At 41.9% G+C, this 10,798-nt stretch overlaps 1 protein-coding gene across 4 annotated transcripts; it reads left to right on the forward strand.

Moving 5' to 3' along the window:
- Positions 1–1,671: 1,671 nt before the first annotated feature.
- On the forward strand, positions 1,672–10,309 carry fosb (FBJ murine osteosarcoma viral oncogene homolog B). 4 transcript variants are annotated; one of them, XM_075473382.1, is made up of 6 exons: positions 1,672–1,952; positions 2,390–2,583; positions 3,975–4,358; positions 4,789–4,896; positions 5,308–5,655; positions 5,813–10,309. In XM_075473382.1, exons 1-6 carry the CDS (start codon positions 1,889–1,891, stop codon positions 5,876–5,878), a joined length of 1,164 nt encoding a protein of 387 aa, XP_075329497.1. In that variant the 5' UTR covers positions 1,672–1,888; the 3' UTR covers positions 5,879–10,309. The 4 variants fall into 4 exon arrangements, with proteins under 4 accessions (XP_075329497.1, XP_075329498.1, XP_075329495.1 ...); XM_075473383.1 differs by having other exon boundaries at positions 6,727–10,309; XM_075473380.1 differs by having other exon boundaries at positions 5,308–10,309.
- Positions 10,310–10,798: the final 489 nt, after the last annotated feature.

Consider the following 10,798-nt stretch of genomic DNA (forward strand, 5'->3'; position numbering starts at 1 on the left):
TATCCATGGCGACAGAACGCTATACACATGCAGCAACCCGGTGGATCTCACATGCCATTTGTTTTAGCACAAGTTACGCTTTTCCTTTCAACATTTAAATGATAACACGTTTAAAAAAAATCTAAGCCACATTACGAGAAAAAGAGTATTTTTGTCGTTGTGAAGACGATTGTATAAAATGATTATATAGGCTATACTATTGTAGGTTATGAGCATCTTGCTGAAATTAAAATAGCGTTCTTACTCAGTCCTTATCGCTGCGGTTTCGTGTCCTCTTCTCATTCAATTATGCTATTACCGTGTGGGCTGTTGGTGTGCGTTATCGGCTATTACTTAAAATTTCCCTATGAACAACTTACATCGATGGAGTTAGTCATCCCGGTTGAGCCGCACAGCACCGGCAACGGCAGCCCGAATGGGACACAGCGTCCTCCGTAAATTCTCGTCTCTGACGTTGTTGCAGCTCTGACTAATAACTTGTTATCCCCAACTCTTCCCTCTTTGCTCACGCCTGTTCACACATCAGCTGTAGCTGTAGCCCTTTCACAGCAGCATACCCGCCCCGTGACATTGTTTGACATCACAACCAGCAACGTAGGTCTTGTTTCAGATTTTCATTCATAAATTGCCACCTATTTCTTCCCCGCATTTAGCCCGCGGAGCAATTCCCCAAGCAAAGCCAACCTCCCACCTGCCACATTCCCACTGGTCTCTGCATGTAGGTTTTAAAAATGAATCACATTCTGCTAGCCAGGCGATGTTTGCAATGACAGGCGTCGATTTCCGTCATTGCTGCCCACTGTCCATGTCAGTACAACTCATGCTCATCGGTTAATGTTTTTGTGGGGGGGAAAGGATGTGAATGAGACTGTTGTTGATCTTCAGAGTCTTGCCCACACTAAAATCCATAAAAGATTAGTAAAGCCTAGTTTCAAGGCATTTCTCAACCTGCAGTTAATCCGTACGTGGAATAGTAGGCTACCTGATTTCAAGTCTAGGGTGTGTTCATGCACATGTAAAGGAGGCTTTCCTCTCATTAGTCATTAAGCTCACGAACTAGTCCCGAGGGCGTGTCCTGAGAAATTTTTCAGCAGGATTTCCCTTTCATGCCTACGGGATTCCACCCAAGAGAACAAGAGAGTTCTGACATAAATAAACCATTGTCCATCCTCTGGTCTTTTTCAAACTACAGCTATTGTGGCTTTCTAATGTGTTTAGATCCACCAACAGTCGCATAATCTATTCCATAATGCATATGGCCAGAGAAGCTTTAATATCAAATAGGCCTAAACAAACAAACCAAACAACACACTCATCTTATAGCCATGACCTAAAAATGTTCCAATGGCATACGCATATGAAGTCCTAAATAGATATTTTCCGTATTTATCTCTCTTAAGTTTCTTAAAATTTCCTCTCTGACATTGTCAGACGGTGAGAAATATCTCTGCCTGTGATATTTAAAAAAGAGAGAGAGAGAAAAAAGTCTATTATTATTATCCGTCGGCGAGGTAAGCTTCTGGTCCCTTTTAGTGGAAGAGGGAATCCCTCAACGTCACCAAGGATACCAAACACAACATTGCGAACAAATATGGTCATGTACGTCAGCGGAACTCCGAGGCGGGACTTCAACGCTAGAAATGTCTACTCTAGGAGGATGGCTTCATTCATAAGACAAGATCTGCTGCCGTGCACAGTCACCTTTCACGAGTCAACGTCCTCCGGCGTTCCGTTAACGGACTTTATGGATCTATAATCGCACGTTTGGAGAGCGGATAACAGAGAGCAGTGCGAGGATTTACAGCAAAACGAGAGGACTTCCGCGAGAATTGAGCTGGAGCACATTGGCAATATACCTTAAGCGCAGGATACTGGATTAAGCTTCTTAATGCAACTTTTTTGGAAAGAAACCAAGACCATCTCACCGGGGCATAACAAAAAGCCGGGACACGGTAAGACAACACTAACTTTACGCGGGCAGTGTACAGAGTAGGCTACCGTGCTTTAAATGAATATTTGCTTCCTTGGAGGAAAATAGAAAATAAAATCTCGGATTTAAAAGTAGGTGAAACATCTGTCCACCGCTGCGTATCTGACTGCCTAACAGGAGATGCTGCGAGACATGTTTCTTCTGTTAGTACTGCGTTCACGAAACGATTGTTTTTAACAAACCATCTCACTTTAGCCATAGTCTTCATGGTCAATTCTTTTACAAAGACAGTTTGCCACGCCGTGGGGTTTCGCACCGTTTGTCCCGACAGAGAAATGCATATAGCCTATAGAAGCAGCGAGTTGGTTTTGGTTAATTGGCTGGCCGATAACATCAGTAATTTTCTCCCCACAATACCTCTGATTTAGTAACCTTCTTGTGCGTGCCGCTGCCCTGCAGCTGCAGGTGACATCGCGCGCTCTCTGGTAACTGCAGGTGTCACGTTCTCTGTCGGTCCCTGCGGGGAGATGTACCAAGGGTTCCCCGGTGACCCTGACAGCGGATCCCTCGGAAGCTCATCTCCATCCATTGAGTCCCAGTATCTTTCATCCGTGGACTCCTTTGGGAGCCCGCCCACCACCAGTGCTCCGCAGGTAAGTTCGAGTTTTATTGGTTCGTATGTTTGTGCTTGTTACAAAAAAAAACAAAACAACAACAACAACAAAAAACGCGGTTGAAGAATTGAGACAAGTTAGGTTTAAATTAATGTTTGTTTATTTTGTTTAGTAGGCTAATGCTGTTTAAGAGCAGCAGGTCTGACCAGATTTAGAACATTTGCTTTTGCAACTTAGTCAACTAAACTCGAGAAAGTAACGTAGGCTACTTTTATCTAAAATAAAGTATTTTTGTATTTCTATTTCTATCTTTATTTGAGCCCAATGTGGCCTGAAGCGCGGGCATGCTGCTGTGTCCCTGCACACAGACAGTAACAGTCTGGTAGGATAAATTTACCAGTGATGTGCCGCTGGTGGAAGCTCCGCAGCGGCTTTGACAACGTGCTCCGTACGGCACGCCGCAGAGCGGAAGACAGAGTCCTGGAACTCTCCTACGTAAGCGCCGAAGCGCCGCCTCTGACCGCTTCTCTCCTTCCACACTCTCCGCGCTCCTCTCAAAGGCCTCGCCGTGACGTAAATGCATGTTCTATTTTGGAGCGCTACGTCGCGTTGCCAAGGGGAACACCGGGGGTGTGACGGGGAAGTAGGAAGAAGGAGGGGGGAGACGCTCTGAGAGAAACATGATTGGTTAAGCCGGCCGCTCTCAGAGCCGCCTGCTCCAATGTCTTCTCACGCTTTTAAATGAATATTAAAAACAGTCAGTACTCCTCCTATAGTCTAAAATAAACCGAAAAGGACAAGGGACAGGTCTCATCTTTCCATGTGCATTTTTAGACCCATAAAGTGACACTTAGGAAACGTTGTGGCACAGCAAGAAATACAAATTAAAAACTGGAAAATTCAATCTTTATATCCAACCTATAACCCACCGCATTTTTCCTTTACTCTTAATTCTCCGTTTGTAATATTTCCATTTTTTTCCTCTCGTTAGTCAAATAAGTTGGTTTCCCCTCTTCTTCACCTTATCTTCAATATATTCCTGCACTTCCATTGGGTTATTAATCTTAATAAAAGTTTGAAAATAATTGAAAACATTGAGGATATTTTTAATCTAAAAAAACCCCCCACATATTTGTCACGTTTCATATCTGTATGATTCCAGGCATTTTATTGCTATAATTGAAAACAGGTCTTCATTATCACTGCATTTAAACACCAGCTTTTTGGAAAAATTTACCCTAAATAGCTGCACTCATCTCTAGAAATAACATTTACCCCTCTGTTGGGTTGATTTGGCTACAGTTTTATTATATGTTACAAATCACTGAAGCAAGGTTGTTTGTCCTGTTATTTTTATCTCAGTGCATATTTAATAACTCATGTAGTGGCTTTATGCTCTGTGAAATCTAACCATTATATCTCCTGTTCAGGAGTGTGTGTCAGCAGGCGCTGGCTTGAGCATTGTGGGAAGTGGGCCAGTGACAAGTGTTGGAGGTGAGATGCCCGGTTCATTCGTGCCCACCGTCACCGCCATAACCACCAGCCAGGACCTGCAGTGGATGGTACAACCAACCCTAATCTCCTCACAGGCCTGTGGACAGAGTAGCTCCACTGGAACCACAACCACGACCCAGCCAGTCTCACTCATGGACCCATATGACATGCCAGGCCCCAGTTATTCTTCAGGGTCTGGATTCACCCCTCCGAGCTCGGAAACTCCCGGGCCAGCACCCGGCCCCATCCGCCAGTCCAGACCCCGTAGCCGCCGTACACGAGACGAGTCTGTGAGTGAAGATGGAGATGTTGGTGTGTTCGTAAGTTTGTGTGCTTGAGTGGTTTGTTTGTTGACCCTGCACTATTACACATGTAGTCGGAGCTAAAAGCCATTAATCCAAGTATTGTTCACTGTCTGGTCAAGATCACTTTCAGGGGTACGGGAAATAAATGAAAGGGTTCCTCTCTATCCATTAAAGATCACTCTGATATGCACAAACCTATGATACAGGGAAAAGACAAGTCAGTTGAGAGGGTTGTACTTGTAGTGAAGCAAATTTATTCTTCAGCAAGACAAAAAACTTTGTGGCTGAAGTATGAGGAAAGTTTTTAAAGAAGAAAAAAGGCAAGTCTCAAGACAGACAGTGCCGTCATCCTGACTGCCCGTGTCATTGTGCTTGGACAATGTGCCTACATCTTCAAGAGCAAAAGCAGAACTTTTCTCCTAATTGATGTTTTTCTTCATTATAGCTAACACCTGAGGAGGAGGAAAAGAGGCGCGTTCGTCGAGAGAGAAACAAGCTGGCTGCTGCCAAATGCAGAAACCGCAGACGAGAACTCACAGACAGACTGCAGTCGGTGAGTTCTGCTCTGTTTTAGCTGCCAGAATGAGCAATGATCATAATTACATACTTCATGTAACCTCCCATTGCATTGTAGAGTATGTTGATAAATGTCTGCACGTGTGAAGTGTACAGGAGATATGGTTATGGTAATGGGGTGTTTAGCTGTTGTAAAGATAATTATGGTTCTCAAGACAGACTACCTGCAGTATTTATAGTTTAATTAAGAAGCTCCCTGTGAGGCACCTTACACATTACCTGCAGGGGAGGAAAGCATTTCCCACATACACACTTAAACAGAAGTTTGATGTCGCTATCACTCATATTCTCTACCTCACTGTATATCTCCTCTCACATTTCATCAACCTTTGTTTTGTTTCGCCCTCCCCTTCCTCATAATTCTTTAATTCTCTGTAACTACTCACAGGAGACTGACATACTGGAGGAGGAGAAGGCTGAGCTAGAGGCAGAGATCTCAGAGCTGCAGAAGGAGAAAGAGCGTCTGGAGTTTGTTCTGGTGGCCCACCAGCCAAGTTGTAAAATCTCATACCAGGACCAGCCTCAGCAGGGCTCGGTGCAGCTCCCCCTAGTGCAGCCCCAGCTCCCTCCCCAGACCTTACAGCCTCCTGTCTCCATTGTGGGCTTGACTGTGAAAGAGGACTCTTTCTATCTGCCTCCTGCCTACACAGCCCATCCGGCCTCCACACAGCCCCAGCCTCCGGTTCAGCAGCAGCAGCAAGTCCAGCAGCAGCCTCAGCCAGGAATAATGCAGGAGGTAGAGTTTTCTAGTTCTTTCTATGGCTCAAGCGAGCCAGCAGCTGGTGGGCCATGCCTTATGGCCAGTGACAGTGGTGGTGGTGTTAACCATGACGGTGCAGCCATTGGCAGCTACAACACCTCATACACATCTTCATTTGTGTTCACCTACCCAGAGGGAGCCTGCGGGGTCAGTGCCAACCAGCGGAACAGCAGTAGCGAGCAGTCATCTGATTCCCTGAACTCGCCTTCGCTGCTGGCGCTCTGATAGACCGACAGACACATGCACACACGTTAACATGCACACACACGATGCTCGCTTGAAGTAGAGCCTGAGACCTGTTCGCGCACAATGCCAATCAGTCTCACTCTCTGAGGAAAAAAAATATTCTAACCTGATTGAGTTAAAGTTTGCACCTTCTTTAATGCATTCCAATTAAGAGCCATAGGACGAGTTGCACATTTGACCTAACTTCAAACATTGAGCTAATACGATTATGACATCTTTTGTTTTGTATTGAGAAGAATACTTGCAACAGGGCATGATAAGTGAATCACAAACTGAGTAACAAAAGTCCATGTTGCCAATCCTAAGTGCCCTGAATCAATTAATTAATTCACAATGAATTCTTTTATTCCAATACTCTCATTGAGTGAAATTCAACATGCTCATGTTACAGCCCAACAAGCACCAATGCCCCCACCTTGTTCCCTCTGCCGGTGGCCCCTCTGCTAGTGCTCTTGCTCTCATCCTTTTCCATCCTGTTCTCCCCTCTTCCTCTTGTAGAATGTATTTGTGCAAATCTGAAATAGCGATGGAGGACAATTTGTTCAGGGTCTTTTCTTGAGAAAGGCAGACTGCTGATCTGTTCATCTCTTCATCTGCTCGGCTTCCGTCTGCTTCTTCATTTGCTGCTTGGACTTGGCAAGTTGAGGATCTGAATATCACAGCCTCCTCTAAATCTTGTGCTTACTTCTCTTGTTTTTTTAAAAAAAATTCCTCTGCCGTCTGCCTACCTGCCATGCGACCCATCTCTACCCATCTCTGTTTTCTCCTCTTCTGTCTCTCTATTTCTCCCTCTCTTTGAAGTCTTCGACCCCCGAGAGCCCGAAGACCCCCGAGAGCCCTTGGGACCTTGAGTGAAAGCCGGCACAACTAACATACCCTTTTGCACCCTGTCATTCAAGGATTTGGATGCAACATACCCAAAAGGAAGGACCTTTTCTTGGAGGTCATTGCTCAGATACTTAAAATGAACAGCAGCTACATACTTTTAGCACGCACACAGAAGCATAACCGATGAACACACAATGCAAGATGGATGCCACTGTCTTCTGCTGAGCCATTTTTCATGTTCACACAAAAAAGATTAGACACATCTCTTGATAGGCTGGGGAGAAATTAAGTACAGACTCAAACAGAGAATGGATAGAGGATGAATCTCATCCTAGCCATCCATCCATCCATTCATCCATCCATCCATCCATCCATCCATCCATTCATCAAAAGTTGATAAAAGAGCCAAATGTTAAACACAAGCAAAAAAAAGACAAAAAAAAGACAGGAAAAACACTTCTGCTATTGCCAGTTGTGTGGAATGATGACCTTAGAAGAGCACCTTCACAGAGCCTCATCACCCAGGGCCTACAAACGTATATTCTCATCGTTGCTTTCAAGAATCTGAACTGAAGAGACAGACGTTTTGTTGCAGCACACCAGCTCCGAGTTTTGCTCAGAATCTACCAGATGTGAACCGATGCCTTTATGTAGAGGAGGGATTTTATTCCCTTTTAATCACAGGGATTCAGACAACCTCTAAACATTGGGCTCAGTGGTCTCTGTGCCCCCCCTGTTCTCTGAGCGGAGATGAGGTGGGGGTGCGTTTATTGTGAGTGTGTCCACTCTGAGGCAGCTGGCCCGTTTATTTCTTTCTTTATTGAGGTTGATGTGGCGAGCGACCACAAAGCAAGACCTGGAAACAAGAAGGGGAGAACATGCGGGCTGATGTGTGGAGTGAGCGTCCTTTCTTCGCCTGTGAATTAGTAAAATTTGTTTCTCCTGTATGTTTGAGTGAGAACTGTTATATATTTTAATGTTTATGTTTGTTTGTGTGTTACATTGTTTTGCATTGACCCCTGCTTTCTCTTGTACTGTTGCTGAGTCTTGTTTTTTTTAATTATTTTATTTTGTTGATTTAATCAGAGTATTTTCTCATACATGTTACTATTATTATTGCTTTGTAACTGCTGTTTTATTATTTTATTGTATTTTCATTTGGCAACTTTGGAGGCATGTTGTGCACTACAAAAAATTCTTATTATACGTCTATATACATATACATCTACATAGGTAACATGTACTGTATATGTATTAGTGTATGTGCCATGATTGTAAAGTACGAATGTCTGCAGATCTAAATGGGATATTTTTGTCTATGAAGAACAAGGTAAAATGTTAAAATGAATATTTTTCTAAAGGAACAAAAAAAAGAGAGACTATATAATAGATTTAAAATACTGCCCTGTCCTAAACATGAAGCACGATGTTACTGCCTCTGTCAATGTGTATTTATGTTTTATATAAAGCACTATCCAAGATACATTTAATGTGTGTTTATAACAATGATGTTAGAAGGTTGTGGTAACACCTTTGTTTTCTTTCTCAGTGAGGTCTGTCCCAAAGCTACTGACACCTTAATGCCACTTAACCCTTAGCGTGAAGCAAATAAACAGAAAAAAATATATATAAAGTGTGATTGAATGTCAATTGAAATATTAAATATGTTCAGACAACAACATGACTAACCTGTTTAATTCCCAGAGCAAAGTTTCATATGCAGTATCTGTCCGTTATGAGCATATCACTTAACATATTTACAGAAATGTGTGTTCGATGGAGAACTAACATTTCAGCTTTGACGAATGGACGCTACAGAGTTACATTCTATTCATTCTTGTACTCAAGAATATGTGTTGTCTGAAATATCAGAAAAAATCCTGTGATTGTATTTGCTGAATGGGAAGCTTTATTTTCATCGAATAAACACGTTCATTCAAAACAATGACTAGATTAATGGTATGAATATTTGTTCCAACGTGGCTCTCGGTCGTCAGAGAATTGCCAGACCTCTTTTTTTTTTCCAACGTTGAATATGGAGTGTGTTTGTACAGATGTTGCAAATGCCTGTTGACTTCCTTCAAATGCAAATGTGATGAAATTATGTTCTGGTGTCAGAATAAGCATAAAATATATTCAATAGTTCTCATGTATATAGGTTTTTGTGGTGCTACTTATATAGATTGTGACGATGAGGCAGTAAAATATTGAATGGTGGAAGGTTGCAAACACACCTTTTTAACTGAGGCTTTGAGCAAATGAAAACGTGGCTTAACTCAACAGGATGTTTTATTCCAAATGGAGGCCAATAACAGTGAATCCCCAGCAGTAAAAGCTTTAATAGCTCTGTGATCACTTGTGATTTGACCATAGTTTAATATAACTGCCTGCTACATTTTTAAGTGTGACAAACGGATCTCAGAAGCCTCTTGTACTGTACCTGCACTCCACACTTATGCCCCTGATCACCACGCATTCTTTCATTTGGTTTCTTTCTTGAGACTGTCTGAAGTTGCTTTAAATATCTGTGAGGTTGCAGTCACAAATGGTTTGCAAATGAATTGGAAAGGGTGACACAAAAGAAAGTAAAAGATAATTCAGAGCTAATAGTTATAAGACAGTGAGCCTGCCTGCCTCTACCTGTACTGTACAATGGTTATGATAGCATTAACTGAACAAGAGCTTTCCTATTTTTCTATGTGAGGTGAATGTTGCTGTGTTTCTATTTTTCCACAATTTCCATTTGAGCTCTGATTTCATATTATCCCTGTTATGAAATGCAATACTTACAATCCTCTTGGATGAACATAATGTAGCAAATCCTGCAGTAATCAGACTGACTGCTACTATATGTCAAGTGTGATGATGTATTGCTTTACTTATCAACTTTTGTTACAGTATTAAACATTATCATGAATATTCAAAGTAAGATTTATTTTGAGATAATTCTAATGAAAAAAAAATTCTGGAAAATATATATATTTTTTTCATTTACTGACGATTCATAGAGACTATCAAGGCTCCAACATTTCAGGAAGCTTTTCTTAGAGTCCATTTTTCTGATCAATGTTTCATCTTTTTTTTCTTGTTCTTTCCTTCTGGGAGCACTTAGTCACCTTTGGAATATATGAGAAATATGACAGATGTGAAATCATTTGAGGTTACACAAGTGAAAGGCCCAAAGGAATTTAAAAAGAAGATGTCATTTAGGGTGCTTAGATAAATGCATAGCATGGTTGTGAAGGTTCTCTGAGATCAATAGTGTCTATTTTTCCAGTGCAAATAAGTTGAGATAACTTATTGATACTCACTACAAAGTAAAGAGGACATATTTTATAGCCTCATTCTCATTTGTTTCTACTTATGAAGAGGACCAAAATGTAGAACATATTTTCTTTGTTGCCTTTGCTGACTCTGTTCTCTGATTCTCTGCGCCCAGATTTCAGCTTCTGGTCCTTTTTGCTACCCTAAAAGTTTACATTAAAGTTTTTTTTTTCTCAATTCCTAGTCTGTAAAAGCTGGGTAAGCTGTCTCCTTTAATGAGGGTTTGACCAAATAACACTCAAATTCTCAAATTGTGAAGAATTAAATAAATAAAAATCATATGATAAGATGAATGTGTCTTGCTTTTAAATGTGTAAATGAGGTCTAACCCTAACTCCACATGATTTCTGTAGGTGTGTGTGTGTAAACTTCTGCTCAAATATTTACATGGTTTCCCTCATTCCTCATACACTGCTTGTTCTCTGTTTCTGTATGTATAACTGTCCTTGGAGGTGTGTATCCCTAACTGCAGGTGGGAATTATAATCCTTGACCTGAGGAATTGCCTTTACTTGTGCTGTACAATGCACTTTGTAGAGCGGTCATTAAGTCTCTCTCCTCAATGTACAAGTCTGTAAACTCTCCATGATCTGGACTGAACACACTAAATTACTTTCTATGTGTTATCCTTAGGGTGAACCAGTTTTGATCAATGGTGGTTTCTGGATCTCAAGTGCTCATGTTTTGCCTGATTAAAAGGTTAAATCCCTTGAGCTCCCAGC

This window comes from Odontesthes bonariensis, chromosome 9 (genome assembly GCF_027942865.1).
Source record: "Odontesthes bonariensis isolate fOdoBon6 chromosome 9, fOdoBon6.hap1, whole genome shotgun sequence".
In the NCBI taxonomy this organism is placed as follows: Eukaryota; Metazoa; Chordata; class Actinopteri; order Atheriniformes; family Atherinopsidae; genus Odontesthes; species Odontesthes bonariensis.

Bases quoted from the DNA above. Each gene is read 5' to 3' on its own strand.
- fosb (XM_075473380.1), top strand. From the start codon at position 1,889: ATGCAACTTTTTTGGAAAGAAACCAAGACCATCTCACCGGGGCATAAC. The intron at 1,953-2,389 runs GTAAGACAACAC...GCTGCCCTGCAG, and splicing joins TAACAAAAAGCCGGGACACG to CTGCAGGTGACATCGCGCGC. The intron at 4,897-5,307 runs GTGAGTTCTGCT...AACTACTCACAG, and splicing joins TCACAGACAGACTGCAGTCG to GAGACTGACATACTGGAGGA.